The sequence below is a fragment of the Enoplosus armatus genome, chromosome 11, assembly GCF_043641665.1.
Source record: "Enoplosus armatus isolate fEnoArm2 chromosome 11, fEnoArm2.hap1, whole genome shotgun sequence".
NCBI classification, from domain to species: Eukaryota; Metazoa; Chordata; class Actinopteri; order Centrarchiformes; family Enoplosidae; genus Enoplosus; species Enoplosus armatus.
This window is the reverse complement of record NC_092190.1, coordinates 14,435,286-14,453,598: the sequence shown is the minus strand read 5'-3', so window position 1 is coordinate 14,453,598 and position 18,313 is coordinate 14,435,286. Positions and strand designations below refer to the sequence as shown.

The 18,313-nt window shown below is 39.2% G+C and overlaps 2 protein-coding genes across 3 annotated transcripts in view; one reads left to right on the top strand and one right to left on the bottom strand.

The window, feature by feature from the left end:
* Positions 1-1,538, top strand: part of fmnl2a (formin-like 2a) — a 49,619-nt gene extending 48,081 nt beyond the window's left edge. Inside the window, exon 26 of the mRNA XM_070914007.1 lies at positions 169-1,538. Within this exon, the coding sequence (XP_070770108.1) occupies positions 169-278 (110 nt within the window). The 3' untranslated portion in view covers positions 279-1,538. The remainder of the gene's footprint in view (positions 1-168) is intronic.
* A 1,528-nt stretch (positions 1,539-3,066) lies between these two features.
* Positions 3,067-17,209, bottom strand: prpf40a (PRP40 pre-mRNA processing factor 40 homolog A). 2 transcript variants are annotated; one of them, XM_070914057.1, is made up of 26 exons: positions 17,179-17,209; positions 14,191-14,334; positions 12,785-12,868; positions 12,138-12,156; positions 12,018-12,037; positions 11,835-11,876; positions 11,573-11,683; positions 11,118-11,238; positions 10,777-10,801; positions 10,339-10,554; positions 10,022-10,127; positions 8,565-8,629; positions 8,302-8,466; positions 7,117-7,225; positions 6,791-6,941; positions 6,493-6,626; positions 6,138-6,252; positions 5,753-5,844; positions 5,461-5,577; positions 5,060-5,197; positions 4,768-4,863; positions 4,590-4,676; positions 4,353-4,443; positions 4,193-4,254; positions 3,934-4,089; positions 3,067-3,681 (listed from the first exon to the last, which is right to left on the bottom strand). In XM_070914057.1, exons 1-26 carry the CDS (start codon positions 17,179-17,181, stop codon positions 3,592-3,594), a joined length of 2,559 nt encoding a protein of 852 aa, XP_070770158.1. In that variant the 5' UTR covers positions 17,182-17,209; the 3' UTR covers positions 3,067-3,591. The 2 variants fall into 2 exon arrangements, with proteins under 2 accessions (XP_070770158.1, XP_070770159.1); XM_070914058.1 differs by lacking the exon at positions 17,179-17,209 and adding an exon at positions 14,467-14,541.
* Positions 17,210-18,313: the final 1,104 nt, after the last annotated feature.

Below are 18,313 nucleotides of genomic sequence, written 5' to 3'. Positions count from 1 at the left end.
TGACCTGCAAGGCTTTTCTTTTTTTTTTTTTTTCTGTGTAGAACTCATGCTGCTTTGAAAGACAGGCTGCCAGCACTCCGAGCATGTGGGCTCATCAAAACGCCTTGACACGATGACTGACAGCTCTTTTATTCACCCCCTCCCCCCCAACCCCTTCTTCCCTCTCAGATTTGAGGAATCAGCCTTACAGGCGAGCAGACGCAGTGCGGAGGAGTGTCAGGAGGCGCTTTGATGATCAGAACCTGCGGCCGGTGAACAACGGCGAAGTGGTCATGTGACGAGGGAGCAGTGCATGTGCTGGGTTGTGAAGGATGTGTGACGTCGAGAGGGGGAGAGACAGGAGGTTCAATGCAGAGTGAAGGATGACAAGTGAAAGACGAGCGTTGTAGCAACCATAGAGATGAGTATGTATATATATTACATAAGAATACACGTTATTCCATGTCTGTGGTATAGTAGCAGCTTCTCACTATGAAGGACTGGGACGTGTGTGGGACTGAATTGAAAGCGTCTGAAAGGTTGATTTAGAAACCTTAGACAAGCCAAGTGCCTGAACTTATTTTTGTGGGCCGTCTTCTGTTTATCTGATGACTGTTCTTTTTTTCTTTTTTTAATATTCCCCACTTCAAGCAATACAACTTGACCTGGCTTTAATTTTAAAGATGTGTAAAACTGGACTTGCGGTGGCCTTTAAAGAGCCACGTGAAGAGATGCTTCCTTGGAAACATAATGTAGAATGTATGGGACGCGTTCCCTTTAGTTGTTACAAATATGACATCTTTTAGTGTTGAGTTTGATACCCTGTAGTATCTCGGTACATTCCGGTGCTCTTTTCCATTCCTCTTACTACACAAACACGTGCTCAAACTGCACTTTTTTTTTATTTTTTACATCTCATGACAACAAAAAGGGCTGGTGATCAGGCGTGAAGAAGGTGATCAGAAAATAATTCTCTATATTTGTACTAAAGTTAGTATAAGGATGATGAAGAATGAACAGAAAAGACACGAAAAGCAGTAATTCATTTCAAAACAACACCAGGCTAATGTGAATTGTACATATCAGGCCTCTTCACACTCACTTCTCTTTCATAAATTCTCACTGCGGTTAACGGTTCAAGCCGGATTTTGTAGCTTTTAATCTATAGAAGTAGGCTGCTTCCGCTCATAAAACTCTACCGTCCATTTAAAATGTTGCATTTCTGTAGCAGCACAGCAGTTTGTCTGGTTTCTGGGAACAAGTTAAACCGACGCAGAGTAAACGAGCCCGCAAAGCAAATACATTTTCTACCAAACGTAGAAACTGCATGAAAGATGAACCCTAATGGATGATCTCATTGTCTAAACTGGATATAACTTTGCATTTCATCATTCATTTTTTTTACAGCTTAATTATATTCCAGGCTACGGTGTCTACTCACTTTATTGTAATTTTAATGTATAGTATTTAACCACTGAAAGGATTCCTTTTAAGCTCATCTAATGCGTCCATGGTCATTAAAAACATGGCAAAACAAAGTACACAACACGAAAAAGTTTCCTAAATGTACAGATATTTTGCTATGTTTTCTTTCTTTTTTTTTTTTTACTTAATTCACATCACCAGATGGTTAATATTGTACATATTGTTTAAACAAAAGTTTTCATTGCCTTGTGCTATACAACTTGAATGTTATTTTAACTTATAGTTTTTGTTTCCATTTTTTGTATATTTAATGAAGCCAAATGCAGCCAGAATCTACAGTAAAGTGTGCTAAATCATGACGTCTCACTGAATTTGCTTGTGGGTGTGTCACAGGTGCCGTCAAAGCCAGCTACGAAAACATGCAACATGTTCTGATTTGCAAGTGTTGGTACATTTGAACAGATTTCAAACTCATGCACATTGTATCTAATAAAACTAGCTTCTATTAGTTTGACCTGTGATGAGCTGGTTTTGTGGCTTCGTGATGCACCTTCCTGTAATTATCTCCACTGAAGCACATGCTGCCGTTCATCTCCTTTTTCTCTCAACTTCACCGTCTGTAATAGTGACATTTCTATAACTGGATAATACTGGCATGTTTTTTTTGTTTTTGTTTTTTTTACTTTCACCAGAAATGTATTTTAGGCAGTTTGTGCTCATTACAAAATAACAAGCGTTTTTTAAAATTAGGTGATGAGATTTTCAATGAATATGATCAAATAAACTATTTACATTGAATATAGAACTGTTTTTTTCTTTTTGAAATGTATGTGTAATGATGGAGAGCTTTCAATACATTACACCATTACTATGGTAACAACAACTGCAGCAAGTCATTTCAGTTTTTCTGACAACAGAAAAAAAAAATCTCCCGGGGGACTACAAATCAAAATATCAATTCCTTGATGAAATGCAAGACTTTTAGCATTTATTTACCTGTTACATGAAGAGCAGTACTTAAATCATACAGTCTAATACAACACCCTTGCAATAAATTCAACCTTCATTAAAGTTATAATGTTCAGTTACACTGTGATAGAGAGGTGTTTATCCAATTTTATGGTAATTTTGCAGGCTGCAGTTCGTGGTGCTGTTTAATTGTATTGTTATACTCCGAGGTAATATCTCGTCTACCCTCACTGATATAAATGAGATGGACAAACATTAAAAAGACATCAGTATAACACAGTACAATTAACAGCTTTATATAAGCATCCAAAATGACCATAAAGTTGAATGTATATAACCTTCATGAAGGTAGAATTTATTGCAGGACTGTTGTTAGCCTGCATTAGTTTCAGCTGGGTGTACCGGATAAACTGGCAGCCAAGAGCAATTTTAATGTTTTATACATCATTAAACTGAATTAAATACGAGTCATCCAGTAATATGATGAATCCCCCCACTGATTAGTCGTCCTAGCAGCTGGATTATCTATTAATGAAACACTTACTGTCAGTTCTTTCTACATCTGGTAGAACAGCAGGCAGATGCTTTGGAGGGTTTAGTAGTGGGTATATGTGAGATGGTACACAAATAACACAAGAGAACATTTGCCTTTGACCTTATTGATCTCCTCAAAGTATCCAATTACAGACGTAATCCATTGAAACAGTATTTTATTACATTTCACTACAGTATATCAGTTCAATTAAAACCTTTTTGGATCATTCTTCAAGAATACAGCTCCAGTCAAGTTGGATCAAATCAGAAAGATGTTTTCATTATCAGAGATAATGACTGAGATGTTGCCCTTAAACTTATTTCTTCTTATGCTACTTTTTCCAGGTGAAAGACAGTTGGTGTGACATTAAAGATATACTTTTAATTGAATATAAAAAAATATTAGCAATGGAAAAACATGTACAACTACAGTCAACTAAAAAAATACTTAAAGCTAACAAAAGCAACAAAAAGACAACCTGACATTTAACAATTGATCAGTCGATCAGTTTCCTGATATCAAATTAGTCACCAAATAAGTGTGTAAGCTCATTCCCGTAAAAACCAGAGAAAGGTGTTATCTCACACAGTCCGTCCAGGGTGGTACGACCAGTACAGCCGGATGAGCTTGGAGGGGGAATGCATGTTGGTAGAAGTGTACAAAGGGCAGCACGGGTGTGATCATCAAGGTGCATCCAGCTGCTCCAGCAAAGTTCTTCTCCTTTTCTCCAGCTCTCCTTCACTCAGCTCACTGCCTGACGTATCCCAGCCGCCCTGAATACAACACAGACAACACAAACACTCAGTAACGTCATAAACAAAGAGGAATGAAACTGGACTGGTATAAAGATGAAAGTGAGTCTTGCAAACACACAAAAAAAGAGGCAGTCAAAAGAGTTGAAATAATTAAACCGAATTTGTTCTAAAACACGCTTGTGTTGTTAACTTTCACTACTTAAATCTCCAACTTCAACATCCAGGTGGAATTTAAAAAATACATTCATTTAGTAATAAAAGAAAACCAACCTCCTCTTTTGCCGCTTTTCTTTTCGGAGACTTCTGTTTCGAGTCTGAGCGAGATTTCCCCCGAGACTTGTCATTCTCTTTATCTTTCTCTAAGTCCTTTTCACGCTTTCCATCACGCTCTCTTCCTTTCTTCTCATTGTCGGAGTCTGGCGATGCCTGGGTTACATAATCAACCATCAGTCCACACACAAACACAACATTCATATTATATATATACACACAATAAATGGATTTTGTACTTCCTGTACAGCATACTTACAGACTTGTGGCGTCTCTTCTTGCCCTTCTTCTTGTGCTTCTTGGATTTTTTATAGCTTCTCTCTGTTTTCAGGCAGAAAATGTCAGTTAATGTCAAAAGTGTTGCACTTCTTCCAGACAACGATAAATAGATCCTTCTAAAAGCTTTGAAAGCCACTCACCAGATTCTGCACTAGACGAGCGTTCAGAAGGAGATTTGGACTGCGACCTCTTTTTCTTCTTGTGGTATTCCTCGTCCTCAGACTCCGAGCCCTGTCAAAACATTAAAGTGGAGTCATTCAGAGATTAAGGAGGCATGATATGAAGTATTGAAATAAAGGCAAAGGCGGTATTCTTGTAGATTGTTGACTGCTGAATTATTATTGTGTCGTGTAAGCACAGTGGAGAGGACTACTAACAGATCGAGAGCGGGATCGTTTCCTGTGGTGCTTCTTGGACTTCTTCGAATGCTTCTTTGTCTTGGAGTGGTGATGTTGGCATTCGTGCTGTTAAAGAAAAAAACATGCCATGTTAAACCTCTTCTTTGTCATAAAGATTGATAAATTTAGCTCATTACCGCTGTCATGGCAGACTTACCTCTAACACATGCATGAAGTCTTTGAATATCCTTTTCCTCTCCGACTCCAAAGTCACGTCCTCAAAGGCTGATTCTTTTAGGAATCTCTCTCTGATCTGAAATTGTAAAACAATTCATCAGTCATCACAACACCCAAGTACAATGACATGATACTAAGTACGATCAAAGACATGCTACGGTTTATTACTTTTACAAATAGCTTAGAAATGTAAATAGCTGGAAGAGGGATATAAACAGAAAATAGTTGGTGCTGTGAAACTATAAGAAGATTATTTGCATAAAAGGACGTACCCCCTCCCATGTAGTCTCTGGCTCCAGCGGGGGTGTTGCCTGCTTCAGCATGTTTTTAAAGGCTGCTTCTTTCCTTTTCATCTTTCTGGCCTCCTCCTTCTCACGCTCTCTCTCTCTGGCTTCTGCCTTCTCCAGTAACTGCACAGAAAGGGGTTTAAAAATGGGTTAATCTGATGAACATAAACAACGAAAATGTGAAAACAACAAGGAAAAGGCCTTAACACAACACAAAGGTGAGTGTTTAATCCTGAGATCCAAAGACACCATGGTTTGCTACATTTGGCTTCAACTTTGAAATGTTATCCTTTCAATATACTTGTTTATACTTTGTGTTCGTCTTAAGGAACTATGCAGGATTTGTTATCTAGTAAGGAAGAATGTATGTAATACAGGAGTCTTACACTGTTGAAGGCGAGCTTTATGTTTCCTGCATCCAGTGTGGTGGCTCTCTTGTCTGAGCTGATGACTGATCCAAAGTCATCAAAGCTAGTGTTGACTTCGACCAGAAAGCCTTTGTCCTGGCAGCACAAGCAAGAACATACGAGAACACGAATGATATAAAATATTAAAATATCAAAACAAATCTCTTAAAAAGGAAACACTGATATGAGCACATGAGAAGTCAACAGTTTGTTCCTTTGACACTATGTAGGACATAAGTTAGATTTTCAGCAGAGGTACAAACGATCTTACCTTAAGAATATCTTTGATGATCCTCTTTTCATCGTGGTAGCGGGCCTTCAAGTCTTCCACATAGAATTTAAACAGATCTAAGGGAGTGGAACCTGCAGAACGGACAGGATAAGTCAAAAACTAATAACAATCATACAGGACTCTGTGTGTACAATGTTTTTGGAAAAATGTACAAAATATATACAAAATACAATACATGGGGTAAAAAAGCCCTAATGCAACAGTGCGTTGTTGTGGTTCATACAGTATTTACATCCTGAGCTGTGTATGTTTTATTTCTGTGTTCATGTCATGTGCTGTTGTCTGCATGTCACATCCACGTGCTTCAGAGCTTTCAGCTCGTGCGGACACGTGAAGCCACGTGTGCTGTGGCCTGCTGTCCTACCCGGCTGGCCCAGCATGTTGGCAAAGCGGATGTCTGAGCTCAGGGTCGGGTACATCTCCATCCAGGCAGACATGGAGTGAAGCTGACCGTGGTCGTGGAGCTCATCCAGGAATTTCTGAGAGGAAACGACAAAATATGAATTCAGGACAGCAACTGCTATCGATATGTTCATATCTTTTTGTGACTTGGATTTAGATTATTATTAAACCTTTTTAATCAGAAACAGAAAATACCCAACAGCTGAACAGCTTGATGTAAATTTAGGACATTAAGCCAGCATTTCTTTCCCTGACATGGTGACTTCCTGTTTGTGAGTGTTTTGAGATTCACATGTGTTGTCCCTCAATTCCCTCACCTGGAAGGCCTCTCTGTTCTTGCGTTGTCGTCTCCTCTCCCTGAGAAGAGTCTTCTGTTTCTCTTCCTCCTCCTCCTTCTCCAGCGCACGGATGTGCTCCTCAAAACAAATGAGGGCGTCCTCTTTGTCCATATCTGTCAGCAGATAACAACACAATCAACAGGGAGCACTCAAATAGTTTACGCATCTTCACGTAGAACCAAGTAAAACCTAAAGTGAGGAGGAAACTTTGTCTCACGTCTACCATCTGTTTCAAACTAAATTAAGTAAACAAAGACATGAATTTCTGCTCTCATACTCTGTAGCTCCTCATCCTCAGCAAAGGTAGGGTTGTCTAGCAGGTACTGCTGGGCCTCAGACCAGGTGGTGCGGTATGTGACGTTGGCCATGTTGTCCAAAATGTTTTTCAGAGCTTCCCAATTCCTCTTTCTTAGCTGCTTGGCTTGCTCCTGGAAACGGTTTGTAGAGGAGGAAACCAGGATGTTAATTGCGCCAGTGTTCACCCCCCCCCCCCCCCCATCTTAAAAGAACATCATCTTTGATACTTGAACGATTCTACATCATTATGAGAAACATGCAGACTGAAAATGTCTTCAAAGATGAAAACGTTTTGGCTGAACTTACCTTCTCTTTCTTAGCAAGGTAGAACAATACATCTTCATAGATCTCCAGCCTGTCTCTCTCTGGTACACAGCTCCACACCTCAAGCTCACCAAACATCTGTTCTGCTTTCCTGGATTGAAAGTACACACAAACTTGCTTAGGATATATTCACACAATAACCCACATGAGGGCAGCATTTCACAGGCCAAATTTAAGTTTAAAACATTGGTTCTTAATGCTTAGTGTAAGCCATCAGTTATGTAGAGTTAATACAAAACATATAACATGTTGAAAAATGGAAAAAAGTACAGCTGAAATTCTTAAGAAGTACAGCCTTTGAGTCTTTCATGATGTGTACTGAAAAGATCTAATTTCCTTAACGGCTGTTCAAAACTTGATGCTCAGAAAAGTCAGGAGCTGCGGTTGATAGTAGTGAAATAAGGTATCAAATGTAAGGAGACACACACACAATCAGACAGCCTTGCCATCCAGTCTAACTGCCTGTTGTCAGCCATCCCAGATTACAGCCTCAGTCACCACAACAACCCCAGTGCCAGCTCTGAAACTGTCCCTTTGTCAAGGTCACCAGTCGATCCGTCTGTCATGATGACTTACACCCGAATGTACTGGAGAACTGGATGTCACAAGCAATGATGTCACATGCAAGACCAATGATCAAAACTGAACCATTTTAAATGTTGTTGGCATCAATTCCAATGCATAACTTCTTACTACATGTTTAAGGGTGAAAAGAAAAACCCTAAAGCAACTGAATTAGTAGATATTTAGTAAAAAAGATGCTATTTCTAGTTGTAGTTTCTAGCATCACTGTTGTATTGTGTGAAATGTATTGAAAACAGTGAGAAACAGGATAAAACAGAACACCAAGGTTGTGATTTAGATCCAAATCCAAGATGTCATATGTACCTTAGTCCCAACATCAGAACCAACAAATCACAATGCTCTTAAAGTCCGCTCACTCACTAGATTGTGATCCAGAAACATGTCATGGAGAACACAATTAAGCAAACAGTGTGACAAGAGCTAATAGGTCAAAGCAGTTAAAGTGGAAGCTAACAGCGCTGTATCTACATGATGGCGTGCACAAGCCATAGATGACCTTTCACTGATCCCATCTGCATAATCATATTGACAATTCAGGGAACCACAAATCAATACAGGGAAAAAAATCACTGCAGCTCTTACTTGTATCTGGTGGTAGATGTCATCTTCTCGTGGTTCTCCAAGAACCTCTGGAAGGTCTCTTTGGACTCCTTGTATTTAATTCTGGCCTCCTCTTTTTCTTCCTTCTCTGTTTGGACTTTGTAGGCATTGAACGCCTGTTTCTTCTCACTCAGTTTGGGAAGCGCGCTGTGTTGACAAAGAAAAGGGAGAGTTTGGGGTCAGACGAGCATTGCTCTAACCTGCTACTGTAAATAGGATAAACTGATCCCAGGAGAATAGTGTACCTGTAGCGAGGATCATTGATAATCATTTTCATAGCCTGTTCCCAAGAGGAGTTGGAGGACACACCCTGAAATACGGAGAATAAGATTCAAAGTCATGGTGGTCTGTAAATTTCTAACATATTCAAACAACAGATCAAGGAAGATTGATTGTTTTACTGCTCTTTATTAGAAAAAGCATATGAGACAGGCGACAGGCAGAGGAACAATGAGCTGTGCTGCTTTGTCTCCTAGAAGTCATACATTTTCTTAATTACTAATAGATGCCGGGTTAAGAGGTGTGGAGTGGCAATAATTCAACCAAGAGCCACTGAGGATTTATGTAAGCGCCCTTTCTGCCACTTGCCTCTCCCAGGGAGTGACTCCTTCATCCATTATGAACTGATTCCACGGCGTGCCTCTGTCTTGTCAGTTGTCACAGTTATTCTAACTCACTGAGGCATGCCACTTTCTCTCACTGTCTTAATCCCAGCCAGCCTTGTGCCTTTGATCCAATAAAGCTAATCATAAAGACAGAGCCATTAAGATCTTGCAGGAAATGGCAAGCAATCTCAGAGGAGAGCTTTGTGCACAAAATTAAAAAGAGCCTAAATATAGCAGCATTCAAGGTGGGTGGTGCTGGGAGGCCTTGCAACCGAACACATCCACAGCAACAGGAGGTGAAGCTTAGCAATCGTGCCAAGACCTCCCAGGGGTTCACGAGGAGGGACAGGGATTAGATCCAGATCAAAATGCAAATGATGTGCTGGTAAGCACATCTGGCATTAGCAGAGGCTGACGTGGTACAATTAACTTTAAAAACAGACTTTCTATGTGTAATGGCATTCAATTCAATCATCAAAACACTTGTTGTAGTTACTTTGATGAAAATATATTAGGCTGACTTGTGGGCCCTGAGTTCACACTATTGTCTAATAAGAAAATAATAAGACAGGTTAACATGGCTGTATCATGATAATAATTAACTAAATTTTGTCAACCAAATTGTATTTTATAGACGGTACTTTTTAAAGAACTAAACAATTAGTCTTTAGGGAAAAAAATGGCTTGCGCACCAACAATTTAAAAAAAACAAGTACATAAATCAATCAATGGCAAACTACAGCCACCATGATGGCGAATTGTCGGGTTTGAATCTTTGGATATTTTACATTGCAAGTGATGAGACAGTCCTCCCCACAGTCTTTGTAGCTGCCATGGCACATTCAAAATGAAGTATTTTAAAAACCTTCGGTCTGACCAGCCAAGACTGAAGTACTTGTGGTGCAGGTCACAGCTAAAAGCACATTAATGGATACTCATATATGTCCAGGCGAGCATGCTGATACAAGCACAAAAAGACATTTGATCGGCTAAATGTCAAGAGGTGTGAACATGCACTACAGGCTGACAGAGACAACACAGCCTCTCCATTATCCTACAGCATGTGGCCTCTAGTTCATCTACGTGTTGAGCCTCACCTTCTCCTTCAGCAGCTCCTTGAAGGCCTGCTTGGCCTCCTCTTTCGTGTTCCATTTGTAAGTTTTCTTCTGAAGTTCTGGCCGTTCTTCCTTTGTGACTTCAACACTGAGGGCAAAAGAAGATGTTATTTGATTCATTTAGCTGTGTTTGCATGAAGCATTTAATATTTAATATACCTCCTCATCCATGAATACATTAAGTTGAAAGGGTGCTGTGTATAGTGTCATTGTGACTCTATGGTTCTGGCTGGATGTATATGGTGTATATCTGAGTACCGCAGACAGTACCCGTCTCTGTATCCGACATAAATGTTTACCTGGCTGCGGCCTCTGTGGCTACTGAGCTCTCTGAGGAAGCCACAGGTGCATCTGCAGTCTTGACCTCAGCTGCGTGATGCACTGCCGCCTGAGACAGCTGTTCCTCTGAGACTGCTGTTGCAGTTTCCGCCTCCATTACGGTTGCCATAGTGGCTGTATTATCCACTTGCACCGCAGGAGCTGCTGCGGTGCCAGGAGCCACTGCCTCCGCCGTTCTGAAATCAGACCATGACAAGTCAAACCACACAACATGATTGGAAGTATACCAGGACAATATAGCTGACTGGAACATAAAGGGTAATACACAGAATAAGCAATAAAATAAAGAGGTTTTAGATAATGGAGAAACAAATCATTTTCGATAACTTCAGTATTTGTTGTTAATAATACATAGTGCAGCAGTGAATTGTAACCGGAGGTAAACAAGAGGCTCTTACCCATTCTCCTCTGCTTTGATCATAGCTGAAACAGACAAAAGGAGATAGCTGTTAGGGTATTTGTTTTCATTTCAAAGCATCCTGCAGATGAGAGAACAGCATTTATCTCTGATAAATGTACTGCAGGAGCCATCATGTGCTCATGTATTTGTGCCTCCTGTGTCTGTACATCAGTGATGCCCAAACCCCCTCTAATGCATGGCGTTATTCGTCAAAAATGCCAGCGGCCTGCCATTCATCACGCAGTTAAAGGCTCATCCATGGAGCGCAGCGTTTCTCAGTATGGAACATCACTGTATTTCTCACTACAGAATTGACAGCATCAGACAGCAGCTCTTTACCTTCAAGATCCTCCAGCTCTTTGGGTTTAGTCCATCTGGACTCCTTCGTCTGAGAGTTGTAATAATAAGGCTTCCCTGTGTCTGACTTGTACTCCTTCCAAGGGCACTTAGACAGCATTTGCTAAAAAGGGGAAAAACACAGAAGGGAAAGTATTTTAGTAGTGATAAACTGCTTAAAGATAACTTGTGTGAATTAATTATTTAACTAATTGTATAACCTTTATATATATATATATATATTTAGAGTGTGAGACTTTTCATATATGCAGATAGGGCCTTTCATTATTCTGAAAAAGGAATGTAGATGAAAAATAGTCAACCTTGTCTCAATCTGGCACATTTACAATTTATTTCATTTTGATTAATGTGTACTGTGATACAATCTAGAAGTAACACAGGGTAGAAGTTATGCTGAATTGTCGCAGAAAGCACCTGAAAGTGATAAAGGTTTGTACCTCTGCAGGAGATTTGAGTTCATCCGGTTTCTCCCATGTGGACTGCTTGGTCTCAGTGTTGTAATAATAGGTCTTCCCATCCAGTGACTTGTGCTCTGTCCATAGGGACTTCTGAGACAGACAAAAACAACAGATAAATCAGCTGTTTCAAGAGAGCAAGAAACAACTTAACTTTGGTTTGGTCAATTTTAAATGCTTTTACAGTTCCTAGTTAATGTTAAAGTCTTTCACGTCTATCTTTCCATTTTCACTGTGCACAAACCTTCTTTTGCTGTTCATCCTGTGGAGATCCATTTGTGGTACTCTGCAGGGACAAAAGAACAAATGAAACGTTGACAGACTGCAGTTAATGAGAAGACAGAAGACTTAATACTAGAACCAATGATGAGAACTCAAATTGAACTTGCAATTACTGCATATAAAAGAAAAATGATGTTACACTTACAGCTGTTCCAGGTGCAGCAGCTGTGAGGATAAAAACACAAATCAGTCAGACGCTGTACTAATGAATACAAAATATGTAAGAATATGATTTGTGTGTAAAGTGACAAATTAAGGATCGTACCTGTGGAGTCAACACCAGGCTGTGGAAAAAAGATTATTATTAGTGGATTACTTCCCCAAGAAACACTCAGAAATCTGGACGTTCACATCAGCACATCTTTACCACTGAATGATGAATTCAGCTGGAAATATTGACTCATCATTCACAATACATAGTAACTGACAAAGCTTTCCTAATTAGAACAAAACTCCACATCCCCGGAGATGCAAAAATATACTTGTGATGATTAAGTGGATGTCTTATGATCTCTAAAGCCGCCTGGATGTTGTCACAATAAATATCAGATTGCTCATTTGCATAACTTGCTTGTTACTCAGTAAAAAAGACAAATGAACAGAACATCAACAGTGAAGGACTCATGTGTTTCATTACGTTTAGTGATTCACAGCTGAACCAAAGCCAAAACAAAAAAGTGACAATAAAGGGACATATTGAACACAGCAGGTGTTCATTCTAATTTTAATCAGACACTGTATTTAATGGTGTTTTTCAGCTGCTTCAGTTCAATGTTTCAATGGAGAATATACAGAACATTTTAACAGTTTTACTTGACTGTGCAAATGCTTCATTTAGCATTTCACAGATTGCAGTGTATTTTTAAGAAGTGTGAAGCAGAGCACTGATGAGAAAGTAGTGAGGAGAGTTACCGGCCCTGTTGGTTGTACAGCCGCAGCTGGCATGCGAGGGGGCATCATCATCCCTGGCATCATAGGTGGCATCATGCCTGGCATCTAATAAAAGAAACATCATGAAATATTCATCTGGCATTTCCATACCACCTAGTGCAGGCAGAAGTATTAAGACACAGTGTGAGTCAAGGTGTTGCTGTCTGTGTGGAAGGCTGCTTGCAGCTGGGGGGGGAGAAGGTGAAACAGAGTCTGCTCTGCTTATTTAATGGTGTGATGCCACAGCTTGCGATCTGTGCAGCAGCAACACACCAAACTACATCGCCTCTCCACCTTTTCAGACTTGTGTTGTTGGCACCTTGATCAAACACCCCCCCCCCCCCCCAATATCACACCTATTTATATGCATGACAGGGCCACATATGCTTGCCAAATGTGATCCATTTTTGCTTTAAAAAGAGAAATAAATAAATACACAAAACTTAAACAAAAAATAGTGTGACTACCACAGCAGTTTTCAGTGGCAGGGGTTCAAATTGATGAACAAGCAATCTTCTTCAGTTAAGTGGCATCTCTTTAGAGGACTAAGAGCCCTATATGAAATAATTGCAAACAAATATCTTCTGTCAACTGATATTTTTCAAGTGCTAAACAAAAAAAAAAGGAGTTAATAATAACAAATAACACATGACTGAGTTGAAGAGAAAACTTTTTATTTAACAGTTTATTTAACAGTTTTTATTTTTGTTTATTTCTGACCATTGGCTCTATCAGTTATGATAACGCTGTACTCATCAAAGTAACAGTAACATTGCAAAAAATAAAAATAAAATGTACATATATATATATGTATATATATATATATATATATATATGGCAGGGTTTCTGGTGTTTCTTACCAGAAACAGGGTAAGAAACACAAGCAGTCAGATGATCAGACAAAAATTTGGCCAGATCAGCTGCCACTTTATTTTTCGAGGTACAACCAAAAGTGAACACACCCATCATTTTGCAAGTCATCCCTGATTGCACAGCAAAATCCATGAGAGCACACATCTACAGCAACTACAGTAGGTCAAAGTTAAACCAGGAAGTTGGTCTGTAAACTGAGATGGATGTTTGTTCGTCTGACCTTTCATGTGTCGAGCCCCATTGACCTTTTTTTTGTGATGTTGCCACTTTCCGATATCTCAGCCATAACTTTGGTAAGTAAACTTTTATGCTCACCAATGACCAGATAAAACCAATGACCAGAGCAACTCAAGTAAAACCCAAATTGTAATGACAAAGTTTTCCTTTAACTATGTAACATATCCTAATGGACACTTCTCACTTTTCAGAGCAACAGAAACACAGGCCACCACGACCTTTGAACTAACATCCCCAACACAATAGAAACAAACCTTCAAGCTTCTTACAAGACTCACCTGTCCCATTGGCGGTGCACCCATTGGTGGCATTATACCAGGGGGAATTATACCAGGAGGCATAGGAGTCATGCTGGGTGGTCGCTGTCCCATAGGGGGCATTCCAATAGGAGGGAAATGAGGCGGTATTCCTGGTGGTCCCATCTAGACAAAGGAAAAGGGAACATTAGATTAGAGTGAACATTAATGAAGACCTTTAATAATTACTACTCTCAGTACAGCCCTGTATGACAACTGGAAAGCTAATTGTCATAAACATATCTGTCACTGACTTACAAATGGGGGAGGTATCCCTGAGGGCGGTACACCTGGGTAAGGTGGCGCTTGGCTCGGGCCATTATTAGCCTCCGATGAAGACTGTCATGAATAAGAAACACCACACAGAGTTAGTGAACTCACAACAGCCAGTGGTGTGATGCGTAGGTAGCTGCTTTCTTAATTCAATAAAGCTACCAGTACGGTTTCTCCAAATATGTGCTTAAGGTTTTGAAATGTTTTTAAATTACAGTTAATACTGTAGTTAAGATAAAAATAAAGTTTTAAAATGACATGCACAACCTCATCTAATAATGAGGACAAAAGACTAAATGATATGTTTCACATTTAAAGTTAAATATGATCAAAGGAATACATGAATATCCATTTTCAGAGTACAAAAAATGTATCATTCCACAACATTTATAAAAAGGAGGGTGGACAAAATATAAGAAACACCTCTCAGCATAAGGCAGCACAATTCAACAGCACCACAAACAGCCACCAAAATCACCATAAAGTGAAATCAACACCTCTCTAAAACATGATAACATTCATGGTGATTTATTGCAGGGCTGTTAGCCTGCATTTGTTTTAGCTTGGTGCACCTATATATGGAAGTATGTTAACGACAAAAGATTTGAGAGAGCTGCAAACAAACTGAACACTACTCAGTCTGCAAGTCAACAATTAGATTTGTAAGAGCAGAATTAGATTGTGCAATCCTGATCATGCACTCGAGATCACAAACGGTGACTAGCCAACCATTTTTGAACAGCAAGCTGCAACAGGACACAGCCACACCCGGACGCCAGGGTCACATCTTTCAAAGTTGAAGTCCGCACAAGGAAACAACAGTCAGCTTTTGAATGTATTGCTCCTCTGTAAGGGGCGATTGGCAACCATATGACTATTTAGGACAACATGTGATTTACATACATTATGCCTGTATGGCTTATGGTTTAGCAAACAGTTTCAATTATTTTGGGCGTGTGGATCTGCACTACTGATTGAAGTTCAGCCACATTCTGGTGGTCCAAATGATCCCCTACCATGGCCTACTATTCATACTGGTAGGTCGGATTTGTGCCACACATTTTCTGAAAATGCTGTCATTCTGAATGTAGCCACAGCCCATTTTATTATTATTTGTTTGAGCCATTCGTTTTTTGAATCCCACAGAGTCAACCATCCCATACCAGGCTCATTAGATTTCGGAGAGCAGCAATCTAAGATGAACAAAGAAGTAACAATGAGCCTCATTCATAAATGTTTTTCTTGTATTGGTTCTAATCATTTTCTTTGTTAAAATGATTCATCATAATGCAAAAAGAAAAAATACTAAAAATGGTTAAGAAAATCACACAAAATAGGAGTTAAATATGACATATCTAGTAACTACGTTTATAAACTACATCATTTGCAACCACATTGAATGTGATTTTAGTCATTTAGTGTAAACGCAGTTTGATTTTCACGATAATGACCCCAAATACTGCTCTGTCTCCATCTGGTGGTTAAAAAAACCTGTCCCCAGCTTTTATTTTGAAAGTAGAAGGAAGGCACTAACCCTCACTGACCCTTCACTCCCAAGTGAAATTGAACAGGTGATGCTCTGCTCGTGCAGATTTCCAAAAGTGGCTCAAATGTAGTTAAACGATCCCTCCTGCATGGTCAAATCATCTGTAACGCGCACAAAGCTAGCTCCCTCCTGTGGACTCCCTATGCTGACTTGCAGACTGCGTAACTTAGCGCTCAAATTTGTTTTGTGTTCTCTTAAATATTTCGTCGTTAATATACTTCACTACACCTAGACAGTAATAGACTAAATAACATAGCGTTACTCCACATTTCGTTTCATAAATCCAAAGTACACATGACTTTAAAAACAACCCTAACTAATTAATTTCTGTGTGTTGGTCTGGTTGACGTAACTTAACTAATCCACTTGTAATCAAGTCTTGTAGAAATGTTACATTACTTTAGCTAATATTGCTGAGGACTCCATTAATTTAAGTTTGTGGATTTTACTTTTAAGTGATTTAATATGTAAACGATAATGCATACATTGACGTTCTCATAAAAACTACTTAATTAGTTAGTTAGCTACTAACTTAACGCTAGCTGTAATGTTAGCCTCGTCTGTCAGGCTGTCTTTCAGCAGGTTACTTTAATTTGCCTTTGTTCATTTTACCTGACAATGATTCTCACCTTTGCATCTGAGTAATGCCAGCTTGCTAGGTAATTGCTAACGTTACCGTGTAAAATGCTGTTCGTAATGAATGATCTCCGACTCCGTCTAAGCCCTGGCAAAGAATAATGATTTGCATAAAGCTAACGTGAGAGTTTAGCTAATTAGCTAAGCATCCAGCTTGCTAAATACGCTTTTTACCAACCTAAAGTTCTAGTTTAAGAATACCATCACACGTCTTTACTATTGTTACATGTAACCAAGGCTAACTGCCTGTTGGTGGTCTCTACTTTTATTTTGTGCTAAGCATCAGTTCCAGGACATAGTCTGAACCATGACGATATGTGTCTGCCGCTATATTAGCTCAACGCTAACACGGCGTGCTAACCTGTGATGTTCTGGGACGTGCAACGTTGTTATTGCATCACGGAGACAAATAGTTGGTTATTAACTAAACCCCCAATAGGTAAACCTACACTTACGACAGTTATTGTTTTTTACTTTACTGCAAATAATCTATTCTTTGGAATGATTGTACTCACCATGTTGGCGAGAGGGTATGAACCTCCGAGAAACTTGAGCACCTCTCAACAACGAGCAACACGATTGGTTCAACTCCCTCCCATTGCAGAGAGGTCAAAGGTAAAGATTCTGTAGCGTCATTCTGCGTTAGTAGTGTGCAGAAGTGCGCAATAAGAGAGTGATAATATTGTGATTCTATAACTGTATGAGTTTCAGAAATGTACAGCGGGCAACAACAATATGCAACACCGGAGCCATCCCCAAAGGAAATGAGCAAACTCCATCTGCCGAGGAAGACTGAAAGATGCCAAAAAGCCAGTTACTTAAGTTAAGTTTTTCCTCTCAAATGTTACAATTTAGTCTGTCCTGGGAAAAAATAAAAAAATTACAAAGTGATTATGCACTGATAAAATCAAATGCAAAAGTGAATGCTGCTAATGATATTTAAAAGTTAAAACACAGTAAAATGAAATATAGTAAAATTAAAATATTATAATGAAATGTAATACTTACATTCACAGCCAAACTAGACAAAAACAAGTAGGTATAAAAATTAAGCAATTAACAACAAAAACAACAGCTGGACAAAAAACATACAGTTACTATACAGTATAGGATTGTGGTCTGGTTGATGACAAGTGGTGCAAAGAACACTGGAATATATATTGTATGGGTAGAACAATAAGACAAAGTACTGTATATACAGGAATAGTTTTATGTGTGTCTATTGCTAGATTAATCATGTGCAGTGCAGTAGGCTTATGCAGCCTGCATAGGCTAGCAGTATTATTACTTTCCTATCACAGCAGTTTACATACAGTCACTGAAAGGGATTTATTGTTTAAAAAGATGGATACTAGACATAAATGATTGGGAAATTATGTTAAATGGTATTTCTTAAATACCATTATGACCTTAATAACATTCTGTGTTAGATAATCCATTTATTTGCAATCCCCCTCACCCTGCACTTTCATGCTCATGATACAGAATTCTTTGCCAAAGAGGTTATTCTTTACACTGTTACGATGAATGATTTTCTCTACTCATTTTAGATGTTATAACAGGTGCCCATTTCAGAAGCTGGAGTAGCTGGTGTTCAGACACAGCAAAATTACCTTGGTGTATTGGGGATCATTTTGAGAACTGGCTGTG